We start from the raw sequence: 17,614 nt of genomic DNA, 5'->3' as shown, positions 1-17,614 counted from the left end.
ACCAAAGCATATGTGATAATATGAGAATGAATTATACTTCTGGACTTGGCTACCGAACTTGTAGATTATGCTGCATAAGCTGTGTGAAGAGATGTGATGAACATTTTATGGGTATTTTTTTATGACACTTTAAAAAGATAGACTCATTAACTTTAATAGTTTGGGTGTCGGCTGAGATTGAATTAAAGGGGTCGACTCTGAGTGTGTCATTGTTGAGTTCTCCGGCGTTTCAACACACACACGGGTGAGTCGATAATGACCACATTTCTTATTTTGGGATAAGACGTAACACCTACCGACAATGCTGTAGACGTAGAAGGCCTGCGACTCTTTCACCTCCTCGTTCAGCTCTCCCCGGCACATGTAGGTCCTGTCCTCCAGCGGGGCCTTGTACCCCTCGCTGGGAACGTATAGCCCCCTGATGGGCAGCTCGGTGTCCCTCTCGTACAGGGTGACGTTGATGTTGGGATTGGTGACCACACAGGGGATGGTGGTCTCCTCGCTGGTCTTTGTCACCATGCCGTGGGAGCTCTCTATGAACCACACATCAGGGTCTGTGGACACAAACACAACTTGTTTTAATATCTAAATGGTGGTGCTGTGTACAGCTCTATCACTCATCTTTATAGTATCCTGTTTTTACAGTTAGTATACATGACATTAGCACTTTATACTAACAGAAAATGATATAATAAGGTCTCAGATGAACTTTAAAGCAAAATGTTTTCCCAATGATTTAATACTTATTTTTGTTGTGGTGCTCTCTCACCACCGTTCACATTTTTTTTTCAGCTGTGCATTGCATTGTGGGATAATGTGCATCAATACCTCACTCAATAAGTGACTTCTCTAAATGTACTTTATTTTGTCACTTATGTCAACATTGTTACCAATGTTAAAGGGACTGTTTGTAACTTCTTACACGTATAAATCAATCCGGGTCGGTGTCCCATGCGCGCTCGCGTGTGGCTACGCTGTTCAGACTCAGACTCCAACACAAACTACACGGAAGCACCAAAACCGCAAAGTTCTATTTAGTGAAGCCCGTCTGTTAAACGGTGTTGGCCGCGGTCGGAGGACGCAGAGGAGACCGTAGCTTTGGTCTCCAGGACCGGAGTCTCTGCTGTACTCTGCTCCTCTGCCTGCCTTCACTCACACACCGCACTCGTTCTCACTCGCTCTCTCGCTCCACTCTCACGTGCATGCTGCTCACTCCACACTGCAGAAGAGTTAGTTTAGCTCTGAGAATATCTAGTGAATGTACAGTGGACGTTTGTGCAGAAATAACTGCTGCAGCTCCTCCAGACCAACAGAGGTTTCCCGTGTCTTGTGAAGTGACGGGGCTCCGCAGAGAGAAACGTTATCGTCTCCGACCAAAACTCCGGTGTCTCCCCTGTTCCCTCCGACCGCGGTCAGGAGGCTGAGGCAGGAAAAGCCAACACTAGGATCAGCATTGATTCATGGAGAGACCCTCGTCTGGTCAGCTAACATTACTGCCAAGCAGCTGAAATATAGAGTGATATTGTACTTTTAGCTGACGTGTGTCGTCTCACTGTTTTGAGCGATGCTCGTTCATGTCGATGTAGCGCGAGCACAAGCGCGAGCAACAGGACGCTGACTTTCGTTGACTTAACGGCCACAGGTGTCGCTGTTAACAAGCAATTTCTGATTCTTACATAGAGTCCCTTTAAATGACAAACCAGGCCTCACCTGGGACAAAAACAGCCACCTCCTCAGATTCTCCAGTGAGTCGATCGACGCACTGATACACCCCCGTGTGCTTCCAGCTCACGTTCCACAAGGTCAAAACGCTGGATGTGTCGCTGCTCTGCACGATCTGGTAGCTCTGACCGCCGCTTTGAACTTGTTCTGCTTGGAAGTAGGGCACGTCGTCCCTCTTGAACGTCCACGTCGGGTCCCCTGAGCCGGAGCAGGTGAGGGTTAAGGAGGAGCCCTCGACCAGGACGAGCTCTCTGTCGTCGGGTGTGATCTCCAGACAGTTCAGCTCGGTGCAGAAACACAGGAGAGCTGCTGCTGGTGGTTGGCACAACAAGAAAAAAGGTCAGGTCGGAGGTCAAAGGTTAAATCAACAATACATGCCAGATCCTGTCCTATCTCTACATGATGAAGGATATGAGTTGTCTGGAGTGGCTATGTGGGAGGGTAATGATGCCTCGTCAGTGATAGATGTATTTTAAATGGCAGAGGTCAGTTTGAATGCATCAGTACATCAAAGTATTGTTATCTCACAGGCTGGACGGCTCATAAATAATCCAATAGAGTAAGTGTCTATACTTCAAGTAACTGTATATACACTAAATGAAACCTCTGGAAATATCCTACCCCCTCAGTAAGTGCAACTTTGTCATGACTGCAAGTCTTTAGTGTGTGACCCTTTCAGTCGTATAAAGTTTCATTTGGATAGAAGTGTAAAGATCTCTCCCTATTAGTTTGGCATCATGCTCTTCGCTTCCCCGGCAAAAGAAACCCGTGTTCCTTTTATTGAAATTGAGTTCTCACCTGTAACTGTGACTGTCAGATGGAGCGTGGATGCCATCACCCTCCTCATTGTGGACGCCTTCAATGCACTTGGTTCTGCTGGACAAACAGAAGGGATAACAATGCCGATAAACTATACAATATAATACTATGCCAACGCATTGCATGAAGAAACACAGATCATTCTGTCCACAAAATATTCAGTAAAATTCAGCTGGCAAAGCTAGTTTGCATTCATATTGGCTTCATATCATGATGGATTGATTCCTGCCCTCATGAGCATAAGAGTTTAGAAAATAAATCACATTGCATGTCAAAAAAATCTGCTTCCAATCATAGAAAAATGCTCTGCTCATACTTAAGGAAAAGAAAATTATTTAGTGCGTTGTCAGGCTGCTTTTCTTTAATGGTTTTCTGGCCGGCACACACAGAGAGGTGCAGATGCAGCTCGCTCATGGAGGTTATTTGACGCCTCGCTGCACCGGGACAGAGCGACAATGTCCGGCTGTTTTTGTTCCCGGTTCACCGGCATTCTGCCCGCTGACAAACAGGTCACTGTGTGCAGCTTTTGCAACACGCTCTCTCTCTCTCTGGCAACAATGCTGCGTCCAAGCTATTCCAGAGCCGCCGTGCTGCTGAGCCATTAATTGGTTTTGGTGTAAACAAAAGTGAAAATGAGGGCATTCACACAAGCTGCTGACACAGGAGAGTACTGAGGAGTTTTGAAAGGTTGCTTTGGTTGTGTAATACTAATAGGATATCATGTTGTACACCAACATAATATTATCGTTATTTAGAGCTATTGGGGTCAAAGGTGAATAATACTAAAACTGTACCATCCTCCCAGACTGAACATTAAGCGTGTTGGTGAGAAGGCAGAAGGAAAGATTGAGGACGGGATGGAATGGTTTGTTATTATGTTTGGGATGGGGGTTAAGCCTTGCAGCACACAGACGTCTGGAAACAGTTAAGGATGGATCACAGGCCTGCATACGCAAGACGGTGGGAAAGAGAGAGAGAGAGAGAGAGGGCGGAAGAGCGAGGCTTGGGAAGAGCGAGGGTGGAGGAGGAAGTGAGGGAGGGAGGGAGGCAATGGAAAGATTGTGAAATGTATCTTGAGAAATCTTAACCCCATTTAACTTTTTTACTCCATAATGCAATCCCGTTTTACAATCTCTATTTTAAGAAACTGGACTATCTTTACGCATTATGTAATAGAACATATTACATTTCTCCATCTTATCTCAGTGGGAGTTTTACACCTTTCAGACTGTATCTATAAGTGTATCAATATTTTTTATTTGCTATATTTTGAGACATAAAAGAGATGAAAGATCACTTTGGCAGTGGTGGTTGTGGTCGTGGTGATGTCCAAGAAGTTCCATGACTAACTCAATCCCCGTTACTCAAACCACAGATACACGTTGTCTCTGTAAATTAACTGCCTTTGGCACTTCCGCTCCCAAAACGAAGAGCTCTTGAGTTGCTCCAAAAACATGACTGGTCCATTTCCTCCCCGGCCTCCTGGTTCTAATAAAAAGGGGTGAAGGAGAAGCAGACGCAGAGAGAGAGTTCACACACATGTGCACATTCACACACCCTTAGTAGCACGTAATGCACACACGCTGTATCACAACCCCACCGTCTCCTACATCCACACACACACAGACCTCTCCCCCTCTGTGTCACTGGTCGCTGCGTACAGTTCACGTTCCCACAGTGTTCCTCTGGAACTTTCCCAGGACCGCTGATACCCTTGGGACCCTGCTGCTGGTGGTGATGACGGCGGGACCTCATCCCTTGGGGGCCCCCGAGCAACCGTCAACAAGGGGACCATCCACTGAGGAAGCCATACATCAGCGCTCTTACGAGAAGCAGTGACCACAGTGTCAGCGGCGATGACTTTGAGCGACAACAGCCAAACGCGGTGACGCCAAAGGCATGTGTCACTTGGCAGCATGGAAGAGGAGGACTAAGAAATGTTATCGTGACCGGCTGCTGAGGCTATTTCTGTTAAAACAAGCCACATTAGGGCTACTGCAGGGTATGGCTTTACATCAGCAGAAAGCTGAACAAGAATCTCGGTGTGTTCAAATCTAATTTTGGGGGTTCTTTGGAAAAGGACGGAAAAATAATGTTTGGCTACTGCAACACGATGAGGTTTTATGTTATGCTGACCCTCAAGATAGGATGTGCTGACTAGGATCAGAGGGCCAAAGGGAGCCAGAAGACCACTTCAAAAACACTAGAACAAGATTTATTCAAGATTTAAGAACATGCAACACTAATATCAAAGTCGTAGTCTTGGTGCGAGGAGACACTTCAGTTGAAAACATTGCTGTTTTTGTGCTAATCTCTGTCATGGAAGAAAGGGAATATACACACAGTGAAGTGTTAAAAGGGGTCAGGACACCAGTGAATCTGCCAGAAAAGGTTTGGCAACGTTTCAGTGACTTTGTTTCCCACTTAATAATAAAAACACTTGGTAGCAGTTGGACCCCTAAAACAAAAAGTAGCTCTTAGTTTGAATCATGGAGACAACCGAGTGGTGTTTGAGGCAATTTACTGTCAGAAACATCCATGACATCCATCCAGTGAAGTGGCTCTCAATCTGAGGATCTCGTGGAGGGTCTTAAAAGATGATTTAAGGGATCTGAAAAACATTTTTCTAACACAGATGTTTATTGTTGTCTTTTTAATCTTTCGAAATGAGATACTCGCGTTCCCGCAATGATCGTGGAGGTCAAAAAAACAAAACCGTGTTTATGTAAGCGATGGCGCCGTAATCACCGTGGCGAATAAACTGTTATCCCACACTGTATAAGTTTTCCCACAGATGCTGGGAATTTGGTGGCTGATTGACCCCCTCCTGGTTTTCATAAACAAACGCTGCTACACTCAAAAAGTGTCACCAGCTAATGAGGAAGAATGCTCAGCGGGACACACGAGGCCCACGCAAAAACCCCACGGCAGCCTGTAATCCCACTTCTGCAGGATTATCTATATGTATACTGTATAGCTGCGTGTTTTAGTTAAACATCTGGCAGTGATGAAGCAGTCCTCGATGAGGTGGGAACTGCTTTGTGAACCGCATTTGCAGCCAAATGTTTGCTCGAGTGAGTCTCAAGGGGGTTGCATTTAGAAAAAGAAAAGGAGAGAGGAGGGGGGGGGATCTATAATAAAAGAGAGAAAGATGTCCAAAAAGCCTGCCAAAGTGCAGCTGGAGAGCTCCGACTTCCTGTACGGGGAAATTTTCTGGCCGTGTGTGGGTGTAAGGCTGTGATGCATCAATGACACAGCAGACCACCGCAAACATTAACCAAATAGTCACGGAGACAACAAGAGACACCACAATGAGAAGAGGACAAACTGCTTTAAATAAGCACAGAAAAAAAAGACTTAAACTCCCAATCAGGAAATCAGGAATGAGGAAAAAACAAGAACAAAGAAAAAACAATCAACAGACCAATTAAAGTGATGACAAAGTGTGACACACCACAAGAACACATGCACACAGCACCAGACAGTGGAAAAGACGACAAAGGAGGCACGCAGACGTACAGAACACACTTTATGGGAAACACCACATCAAAGCAGGGAGTGAGACGGCGGAGGGAGACGCCACAGACGCACACTGATGTTTACTCCGTACAGGAAGATGTGATCTGCAAAACAAACATCTCCAATTTAGAGGTCGCTTCTTTCCAACGCAAACAATTACAGCTCAGATAAGACGAGACCGTCACTGACACCGAACGCTTTATTAGGACATGTGCTCCATCGTGTCACCGGAATAGCTGCAGCGCAGAATAAATGTACTCTTCTTTTTTAGTTTTTAGAGGGATGTCAGGTTTTTCATGACGTATCTCTGGACAGCTGGACTTTGGCTGGCGAGCTCTGTGGGAAGAAAATGACCCCGTGTGTCTTTGTCAAAACAAACCTCCATTTTTATCACTCGTCTTGAACAGACCAACCCCCCCGACCCTGAGGAAAACCTTCTGGTCCCTCGGCAGCAGACCCACAATGCACTGCAGCCACCCCCAACATGGTGAATACACATACTGTACATTACCAGAGCTGTAATAGTGACGGATAGACTGCGGGCTCTTGAGTAAAAAGGCGGTTTCAGCCGGGAGAGCAGACACGTGTCATCAACATGCTGTCAGAGTGTGAGTTATACTGTAAACAGGAAATATGTGCAGTCTGCTTATGGAGCCTGTGTTTGTATCATAATAATCCATCTTTCATATTGTAAAAGAAGAGAGGAAGAAAGTTACACTGAGGCCCTCGGACATCTTTGTTTATGCAGAAATATCAGTGCCACACAAATCTGTTTTATTGAAACACTCTCCACGACCATGTTTAAAGCTGCAATAATGGATTTCCTTGCCACTTTGGGGGGCAGTGTGGAAACCAGCTGTGAACTTAACACAAGTTTCCATCCAAATGTGACGTAAATTTTAACAGAAAATCCAAAATAAATGCTTCAAGCCAGTGCCGGAGTGCCTTAAACCTGCATTCTCTCCAACAGCCAGCAGGGGGCGACTCCTCTGGTCGCTAAAAGAAGTCTGATTGTATAGAAGTCTATGAGAAAATGAGCCTACTTCTCACTTGATTTATTACCTCAGTAAACATTGTAAACATGAGTTTATGGTCTCAATCTCTAGTTTCAAGTCTTCTTCAATACAGCATGATGTTCATTTAGTAAATTATGGTCCCATTAAGAGTCAGATAGACCATAAAGCAGGGGATGCTTTATGGGTTTGGTGGCTACCACGTGATTGACAGGTCGCTACCACGGCGTTGTCCGGTCTGGGAGTTGTCCGTGTTTTTGTCTTACAACTTTAAAGTTAATCATAACATTTTGGTCGTCTAAAAATGTCTTATTCAGCGTTCTGTGGCACTTAGCTCCATCCTCTAGTGTCACTTGCAAAAAAACAAGATGGTGACGGCCAAAATGCTGAACTTGCAGTCCACCAACCAGTGGGTGACGTCACGGTGACTACGTCCACTTCTTATACATACAGTCTATGCATAAGGAGTCAGCTACATCAAGATAAACAGCTAGTGGCCCTAAATCTTCCAGTCGAATTAATTAAACTATCGCAGAAGAAGACACCGCAGCATTTGATGACGTCATGTCACATGCTTCATGTACGAACTTGTGATGTATTTGCTAATTCTGTTTCCATGATCTTAAAGATGCTAAATAACGCTCTGAGGGGAGCTGCAAAGTCAGGTGATAATTCTCTGTAGTTTCGTCACCACAAGCAAATTAAAAACGCACACCACCAAAATAGAAACGTGTCACATATTTCTACACTACAGAAACGTGTCTGTAATAGTTTTGGCAAATGTTGAGTAAGTATTTGCAGAACAGATTGAGGCTGAAAATAGGTCTTAAATCTTTATTGCGATGGCTGCAGTGACTGACAGAAATAGTTATAGTTAGACTGACCCCCAACAAGAAGTTGCACAGCTGGACACAGGGCTTTGAAAACTTCTGTATCAGCAAAAAAAAACAGCTTGTATGCTGCAACTTTCGAGCTTGAAGCTGCACTAAAGCCATCTCAAGTTTGCAAGATCAGATTCTGGTGCAAAAAATCCCCTTACTGTTATTCCCGCTCATAAACCCCCCTCTGGTGTCATCCTATTCAGCGTTCAGCGTCGGGACTCAGTGACTGTGAGTGGTCTCACCTCAGCAACCAAAGTGACTCTGCACTCACTCTGAGGCAACACATGTTTGGGATACGGTGGATTTTGGTTTGCTTCCTCTCAAACAGAGTTGTAAATGCTGTTTGTAGTGGCGGCTTCTGGGTAAAACTGACGGTTGTAGAACGACAGCCTCAGATGTGGCTTGTGTTTGATATCAGTTTAATGAACCTAAATGAGGGAGAACATGATTAAGATGTCAAAAACTAAAGCAGCTGTTGTCATTGAAGTCCATTTTCTTGAGCAGTAAATCTTTAGGTTACAACCAGTTAGGCTGTAATTGTGTGTATGCGCTGCCCCAGCCCCAGTTCAAACTGCTCATATAGGGAATACAGGGATATCAGATATATCTGCTAGCATAAGCAGCGCCACATCCGCCCACGTTTTCTCCTCCTCTCCCTCCTCTTTTTCCTGCACACCGGCCATCACACCAACACTTGAAGGTATAAGCCCCCCGACCTGCCCCGTGAGAAATGGAGGACGCCTACACACACACTTCCAGCCCCTCCACTCTGACACACCTACACAAGAAACAGAAACAGCTGAATACAATTACGACCGACTGGCTTTAAATTCCACTCGTTTCCCTCAACACGATAATGTCGGAAGGAAGGGGAAAGAGGAGGGGAAAGAGTGACAGAGAAGCATCAATCTGCGTGATAATTCATACAACGTGTGCACTTTTTGGTTTTGTTATCTTTGACATAAGATAAATATCCCCGTAAAGCTCAATGATGTTACAACTTTCTCTGAAAGCAGCTTCATGAGACAAACTGAGAGAAATCCAAACTGGTCTCCATTTTCCATTGTGAGGAATATTCGTATCTTGTGAAAGCAAAGGCTGTTTTTCTTTCGTCCTCCTGTCTTGACTGCACTGTATCACCAATTCCAGCATGTTTTTGTTGGACTGAGGACAGCACAAACTCCAGAGAAGAGAAAGAGTATTTGCTTTAAAAGAAGCTGATGGAGACCAAAACTTCCTGCTTTCCTTATGCAGTGAATTCAGAGAGATTGTAATATCTTTCTGATGTTAAACACATACAGCGGTGGAATACGAAGTCAAATCCTTTACTTGGGTAAAGGTAGTAATGTAAAAAAAGAAGAATAAGAATCAGAAATTGATTAACAGTGACACCTGTGCGCGTTATGTCAACGACAGTCAACGTCTTGTTGCTCACGCTCACGCTCACACTACGTAGACGCAAGCATCGGTCAAAACGGTAAGGCGAGACGCTGTTTTGCAAGACGGGCTTCACTAGATATAACTTTGTTGTTGTGTTTTTGGTGCTTCCGTGGAGTTTGTGTTGGAGTCTGAGTTGAGGTGGGGGGCTGGTCGTTTGTAGGCGTTAGATCTAGCGTTAAATACATTGGATTTTGCCAGAAAAAAACAGCCTGCATTCTTCAAATTAAAGCAGTTCACTGCAGGCTGTTAGAGGAAAGAAACCCATAGATGTCGTGGAAGGTCTTGTTTTTTATGTTAGGTTACAACCTGTTCACACATTGGCAATAAAAAAACAATTACGTGTAAAAACTTACATACAGTCCCTTTAAAGCCTCTGAAAATTGTTTCAAAACGTGTAGGAGGAATAGTTCGACATTTTGGGAAACTTATTTGCTTTCTTGCTGAGAGTTACATGAGAAGATGGAAACTCTCATGTTTGATTGATAACATGAAGCAGCAGCCAGTTATAGCTTAGCTTAGCACAAAGAGGATAAAACAATGTTAATTAGTGATCTTAAAAGGTGCTGGTTGTTATGTATTTCTCTATATCATTAAATATTTATGACTAAACAAGCTGCACTCAAGTTAATGGGTGGGAAAAAACACCATTATATATCAGTTATAAGAGTTCAACACTCAAAAACTCAGCTGTGGTTTGATCAGCTGAGCTTGACGGTGGATTGGAAACATAAACAGGCGTTTGGTTTATTAATGTGATAAAAGACGTAACTATTGTCGTCCCATACAGTACATGTAGTGGAATAAACATGATTTCAATGTAGTGGAGATGTATGCCATATCCACCACTGTGCCGATATGTTTGTGCAGCTTCTCTATTACATGTTTGAAAATGACCTCTTTGCATTTTAAGGCTGATTTTCCTTCTAAAAGTTTTGGCATTATAACTCAGATATTTCCTCCAGGAGTCGTCCTGTAGGAGTGGCTGCTCTCTGGCTGCAGATGAGATGCAGCTGCCTGTCAGCTCTGTGTGAGTGGGAGGGAGGGAGAGAGAGGAGGGAACGAGGGGGGAGGCCAGATGGACGGGCAGCCGTACAGGATGCTGTATCGCAGCACCACTTAGTTCTGATCATTAATGCTATAGGAGTCAGATAAGATTCTAAGTACAACGTTAAAGTATAGCAGTGACCTAAAGGCACGGCGAGGGCATGAGACTGATGGACTTCCAAAGAAACAGCTCAGCTCAAAAGTATGAAAGATGAATAATGAATCACCCAACAAATGACTGAGTCAGAGACTGCTATATTTAAATATTTAAAAAAAAAAAACAATAATCATGTGATAATATGACTCTGAATCAAACTCTATACTTCCATCCAGAACGTCACACTAGTGTTTCAGAGCCCCGACGGCTGAACAGCTGTGTGTTCGGATCACGGAGGATAAATCATCAAGAGGACAGACAGAATGGGATCAATGTGGGTTTTTTGTAATGGCTGTTACACATCGGAACACATACGAGCCTGAATCAGACTCCTCCTGGCATGTTTTTCTGCATGGTCATAATGTGAAGCACATTTTCTTCTCAGAGCGACTGGCATGCATGAGAGCCAGGAAACAGCTGATGACGAAGGATTAGGTCTGGGCCAGGGGAGTGGAGCCGACGGGGCCGCGCTGCATCAGGGGGCCGGGGAGAAGAGCAGTGCTGCGGTGCATACCAGTACATACCAGTACATACCAGCAGCCTGACGCACACGGGGGGGAGAAATCCCCATTCGTCAGGAGACAAATGAAACTTCACTATGTTTTACAAATCCATGCTTTAAAGATTTGTCAGAGTGTTTTTAACAGTTGTTGCTATGAAATGTTCAGCAGGAGACATCTGAGTGATGGTAAAACTATGACATGAATGCAAAACAGTCTAGCACCGTTGATGGTAAAACTATGACATGCCTGCAATTTTCCATCAGCTCATCTGCAACAACAGTACTTTAGACCAAAATATCCACAGAGCCAAAGATCAGAAACTTCAAAAGGAAACTCCTGACTGAAGAGGAGGAGACTCAAAACACATGCCAACGTTGTTTTGATTGCAGCTGATGCTAATTCAGATGCCCCCATATCAGAAAGGTCATCTGTATAAAGAAGATGGATGTGCAGTTAACCAACCCAACAACTAAACAGTTGTACATAGCAGGGAAGTGAGGGGGGGGGGGGGACTTTCAGGTGCAAAACATATGGCGGATTAGAGTGAAAAGACATGCATGCCACACGTGTCCTCCATGAAATAGCTCACATTGCTGTAATGTAACTCATTCCAGGTACTTAAAGCTTCTCCGGTGATGAATGAGAGGAGATGATTCAACTGACTGTTTATGTCTGCCGGGCTCTGCGTTCCTCAGACGAGACTCGAACCACGGCTTTATGAGCTGGAGGCATTAAGTTGTAAATTCAATGTGTTATCACTAAAAGCAGATCCATCCAGAGGATGCTGGTGACAGCGACCGATGCCAGGTCTGATATCAACGCACAGTCATCGCACTTTTTCAATGAGCTTCTCCGTGTGGCAATGCAGAGAAGATAGATTCTGTTAGGGCCATTCACAGGAGGGAGGAAAGAGACTGATGGTGTAGCGGTGAGGACCGCCGGTTCACTCAGGGTGACTGAAGAAGAGAGCTGTATAAACAAGCCCCTTTAGCAGTGGAGCACAAAGTGGAGCACATACAAACAGCTTGTGCTATAAAGCCCAGTGTGTGTGTGTGTGTGTGTGTGAGACCCTGGGATACCTCGTCATTCTCTTAGCGAGAAGATAAACATTGTTAAAGTGTAAAGAATGAAAAGGTGTCTATGTGCAGAGATGCAAGCCGTCACCATGCTGATGTTTGAACAGGTTGCTCACACTCTTTCACATTGTAATCCCTGGTGTGTACACATGCAAGTATGTGGGTGACAAACACCACCAACACATACACATAACATCTAACTAATCAGCAACAACATCACACAACAAAACCAGACACTGAGGTGTTAAATCTGATTATTTTATCAGTTTCGAATCAAAATTATATGAACCAGTGTTGTGGGGAAGGATGAGATGCATCCTCTCGCTCTCTGACAGACTGCTATGAAATTGAATCTGTCACAGCGGGCTATCCCATGCTGGCTAAGTGAATCTTCCCCACTTCGTACAGTTCATCTTCACATCTGTCAACAGCTGCCAAGCAGCCGTGACTAAAAATCCTTGACAGAGAAGTGAGACGTCTTACCTTCAGAGTGGTCCTAGAAGCATACAGACAGGTCTTCTTCCCTCTCTCTGTCCGAGGAGGTTGCCGGCCACCGGTCAGTCTCCTCCTTCTGAAATCAGAGGAGAGAGTGTCTCTACGGGGGGCTGCTGCCTCAGATGTATAGATCCCTCAGATGTTCAGAGTCTGAGGTTAATCTCTGCTGTCCCGGGAGTCCACTGGAGGAGGTACCGGCTCTGAGCCCGGCTGTTTGTTTAGTCAAATCACAGCACCACGGGGGTCTCCTCTCTCACACTCTGGAAAAAAGCCTGCCCACCGCTCCCAAAAGAAGTGCTGTAAGTTTAAAAGAAGTGTTCCCAATGGAGACATGCGCACACACACACACACACACACACACACACTGCCTCCCTGACAGATTCACACAGAGGAGGGAGCCCTGGCGAAGTAGAGTAAGAGTGGGTTGGAGAGGGAAAGGAGGGAGGGAATAGTGAGTGGGAGTTGAGCAAAAGAAGCAATAGAGGGAAGTTTGAAAAAAAAAAAATAAAAGGAGAAGGAGAAAAGACAGAGGGAGGAAAAACTTCAAACTACAGGTTGAGTTCTGCTTGTTGTTCTTCGGTAGCGGCTCAGAGGTCTCGGGCTGATTTGTTTATGAATGGAGTGGCGAGCAACTGGAGGTGAACTGAGACAGTCTCTATTGGCAATCTGGACTGCATCTAACCCCTTCATAAAACAACAAACACAATAAAAAGGAAGAGAGAGAGAGAGAGAGAGAGAGAAAGAGTGAGAGGTCCAAGCGGTGCAAAGGGTTTTTTGGCAGAGCTCAGGGTGGCCTGCTTTGGAAACAAACATCTCAGTTTCTCAGGAAAATAACTTCCACACTGCTCGAATCAGGTGTAAAAGAGGATAAACACGTACGTTTAGCTCGTGTGAACACATTTTTCTTGTCTTTTTTTTAATTTCCTCTCTTTTTTATATTCATCCCACATTAAATAATCCTCTCTCTGTCCTCACCCCCCTTCCTCCCTTTCAGACACACACACCGTCGACATTGGCTCTCTCCCTAATTTCTTCCTTTCCCAGGATATGAAGGGGGATGGCTTGAAATTCATAACGCAACCCTGCAGCTGACGAAGGCCTTTTCTCTCTAACAAGGGGGCAGACGGGGGGAGGGAGGAGGAAGAGGAGGAGGAGGAGGGAACAGGGGCTAAATTGGACAGTAACCATGTTCTCCTCTAATTGTGAGGATAAATCTAAAAGCCCTGCTCCAGCAGTAATTAGAGAGCCAGCGAAGCCCCAGTTATTAGATAGGAGGGGAGCAACACCACACAGGACCGTCCCACCTTCACATCCATCTATTTCTAACTGTGTAATCAACACCTTCTTGCAATAAATCTGCCCCCAAATTCCACCGCCTCAGCCCAGCGAATCTATTTTTTTGTACGTTATAGTGCTTGCAATGTCAATTAAAATGTTTACAAGAGATATTTACATAGATATATAGATAGATATGGAGACAGAGAGATAATATAGGGGTTAAAAGTGACGGAAAGGTAAATGAAGGGAGAGGTTAACAGGTTGCGATGTCCTAATATTTCACCGTCTTGTGCATAAAATAATCGCTCAACAATATGCAACCACAGTGCAACAATATAAAGAAAACAAAAACAGTTAAGTGACTGACTTTATTTACCTCAATTGTGCAGCAATAATACACAGCATTAACATCATGCTGATGCATACCAGTGCACATAACTTATAATGCACATATTTATTTATTTTTATTATAACATATAACTCTTACTAGTGCTCTTATCGCTTGGGTATTTTTTAACTTATATTTATTGTATGCCCTGTCTTATAAAGTGCCATCCTATCCTATCCTATCCTATCCTATCCTATCCTATCCTAAGCAATGCACACAATCCTGTATCAGCTAGAGATAACATGTGCATACATGCTGCATCTTTAACTAAACAGATATTATGTCTAATGTGGCATTTTGTTATCATCTATAATTGCAGCATGTTGTTACAATGGAGTGGTGGAGAAGGAGAATACAAGAGGGTGTCTATGGCTTTATATCCTTGTTTATTCATACAGCCGGACAAAGCGGCCAACCAACGTGATAAACTGGACTCTGAATCATTCTGCCACAACAATACCGAGCCTGTCCGACCTATCAGAACAGCTACAGAGTGGTTTCTCATCACTGCTGATCTGGGTTGTGTCAATGGCTGTGGAAAAAGTGGGAACAGGTGAGCGGGAGTGGTAAGAGTCTGCAGTTCTTGAACGCAGCCCCTTACCTGACTCCTCCTCCACCAACACACTAATCAGGCCAGGCTATATAAAACACCTGTGAGCCTGTTAAGTCCTTCTTTTCTGCCTGGCAGGCTGTTGTAGAGTCGGTGCTGCTGCAGGTTTGTGAAACCGCTGTTTGTCTTTTAAATCATGTGTTTAGTGAGATCTTTGCTCTTTTGGTTTTAGCTTTGACCGTGTGACCCTTAACCTCACCCTGGCCCATGCTTCGACTGATTCTGCTGAACAATTCTTTGTGATGGAGGGTGGCTCAGTATCGAGTATAGCGTTAAGTTGCAGCATTGTTAGCCCTGTTAACATTTGTTTCATTTTAGGCTGACCTTTGCCCCCTTACCTATACTCATTGTTTTTGTCCCTTTTAAAATACTTCTGTTTGAGTAATTGTTTTGTAGTTTATTAGTTTGGTTTGTGTTTATTCTGTTTGGCTGTTTAATTCTGTGTATTAGTTTGTTCTTTCAGAAGCTGAGAGTCTCTTTGTTGGGAGGCTGGTCACCCACGGTGAGGTACCTCCACCTATTGCATGTTGAGTTAAAGAGCACTGGGACACTAATAGACTGCACCATAGTTGTGCTGTGAGGTTTGCTGTGTTGCACCTGAGGTGAGTAAGTGGTAGCACCCTCCTCAGTGTAGTCTGCCTTTCCAACAGCGGCCTCAGCTTGGTTTAGTTTTGGACTGGCAGCTTTAATATTTTAAGGTGACATTTAGATTTTAAATTTAGTATTGAGCCTTTTTAGATATTGTTAAAATAAAGAACAATTTTAATAACCCCATATTAGTTTGTGTAATTTTGAATCTGTTTAATCATCTTTTCTTTCCCTACAGCTCCAGTCTCATCTTCTTATTTTGTGCTTTTCTTTGATTAATTCCAATAAAATATTTGACTTCTTTTGCAAACGCGTCTCTGCCTCCTCTGTAACTAATCTGTGTCTTATCCATTTTCCATTTACCCGAACAGTATTCAAGGTGTTTAGTGTTTCCTGGGGTGCAAGTCCCCATGGTGGTGTTGTCTACTTCCAACTTACTGTCCCTACCACGCTTTAACACACGGGAAAGGTCAGGTGACTGGGACTGGACGGAAAGTCAAGGGCAGCTGGTGGGACAAGAAGAGACTGGCAGTGGATGGGTTTGAGGGAGAGGGAATGGGACACAGTCCTGTATTTGTGTTTTGCTGGATTTCAGATAAAGCTTAAAGTTATCTGTGTCTGGCAGGCAGAGGCCCCTGATGGGGGGAGCTAGAAGCAGGAAACAGCAGAGCTGAACCCAACATACCTCTGATAGATGAAGATGGATGGAGCCATACAACAGTAGGTCTGGAGTCAGATAGATCCATAATAGATTGTACCGATAAAGGATGTAATAGTCGGTGGCTCCTAAAGACTTGATTCAGATGTTCAGGTCCAAATCTGAAACTCAGAAAACACTGGGATGTTTCTAATAAACGTCAATAATTAAATAATTGGCCGATTAAACAATGATGAATATTTCAATTACCTACAGTCAGAACATCATAAAAGAGATTAAACCAAGCCCAACATGAGAAATTGAAGAAACTAAAGGTGAGCATGTAATCACAACATTCCTGGTTTTGAGTCTGGTTTGAGGTCATTCCTCTCTGTCTCATTTCCTGTCAGCTCTCTGCTGCATACTGTCTAATAAAATGCAGAAACAAATATACTTTAAAAAAAAGAGAAACACAAAATTGGGGACAGTCAACAGATGCATAAGTTAAAGATACATGTGCTACTTTTTTTATCTGTTTTTTTGTGTGTGTGGTTGGGTTGCATTCAGACTAAACAGAATCTGATTCAACTTTCTTTTTTTTTTTAAAGCTAAAAAAAAATGTACAAAACGTTTTTGTGCATCCTGAACAGTGACCTGATTCAGTCACGCAACATAGTCCTCACTTATACTAAAGTTTGTGTCGTTAATGTGGCAACACAGACGGACAGAGTGGGTATACAGACCGCCTCATATGATCTAATAAAACTGGAACTGGGCTGGTGATTTGTCGTACTGAGTAAACTACTCAACTTAATGACCACTCTTTTATTAGCCACTATTCCGTTGTTTAGTTTATCAGGATAAAAGATGTTTCTTGCACAGCATTTTATATCATTCTCCACATTTCGATGTTTTGACTGTCACGTGAAGCAGAATCTTCCAGACATGCTGTACGTGTTTAGTACGCTTTGCTGTAATGGCTCTTAGACTGTGGAAGATAAAAGCTCTGGGTGTGTCTGGGCACCTTTACAGCAGCTCTCTCTCTCTAACACATGTGAGCTTTTAGAATTGGTGGCCTCTTATTAGTTCCCCCTCAATGAACTTGAACGACTACAAGGAGACCAGCGGGAACGCTGTTTGTGCAGCATTGTTTTAAACTGAATCTCATTCTCTACAGTAAGCCGTCCTTTAGATAAATAATATTGACTCACAGCTGCAGACAAATGCTTTAAATTTAAACTCTTCTGAATGTTTGAAGAAGTTAGTGCCAGTAAATCTTTAAAAGTCCAGTGTGCAAATCAACACATGCTCTAATGTATACTGTAAGTGCTAAAAACCACATTATTTTTATCCAAGTCGGCCGTGATCTATTAGTGTATGTCAATCATTTTGCGATATGTGTTTTGATGTTGCACTTTCCATAATGTTCAGGCCTCTCCATTAA

General features: G+C 43.8%; 1 protein-coding gene across 4 annotated transcripts in view; it reads right to left on the bottom strand.

The window, feature by feature from the left end:
- The window catches only part of pdgfrb (platelet-derived growth factor receptor, beta polypeptide), a 28,521-nt gene extending 15,277 nt beyond the window's left edge, over positions 1-13,244 (bottom strand). The window contains exons 1-4 of one of the 4 annotated variants that reach the window (XM_037779559.1): positions 12,658-13,244; positions 2,521-2,598; positions 1,711-2,034; positions 297-554 (exon numbers count right to left, since the gene is read on the bottom strand). In XM_037779559.1, the coding sequence (XP_037635487.1) occupies positions 297-554; positions 1,711-2,034; positions 2,521-2,569 (631 nt within the window). In that variant the 5' untranslated portion in view covers positions 2,570-2,598; positions 12,658-13,244. The remainder of the gene's footprint in view (positions 1-296; positions 555-1,710; positions 2,035-2,520; positions 2,599-12,657) is intronic. The other 3 variants (XM_037779561.1, XM_037779562.1, XM_037779560.1) reach the window with 3 other exon arrangements.
- Between the last annotated feature and the right edge of the window lie 4,370 nt (positions 13,245-17,614).

The sequence above is a fragment of the Sebastes umbrosus genome, chromosome 9 (assembly GCF_015220745.1).
Source record: "Sebastes umbrosus isolate fSebUmb1 chromosome 9, fSebUmb1.pri, whole genome shotgun sequence".
NCBI lineage: Eukaryota > Metazoa > Chordata > Actinopteri > Perciformes > Sebastidae > Sebastes > Sebastes umbrosus.
The sequence above is the reverse complement of the archived record's forward strand: the minus strand, read 5'-3'. Positions and strand labels throughout refer to the sequence as shown.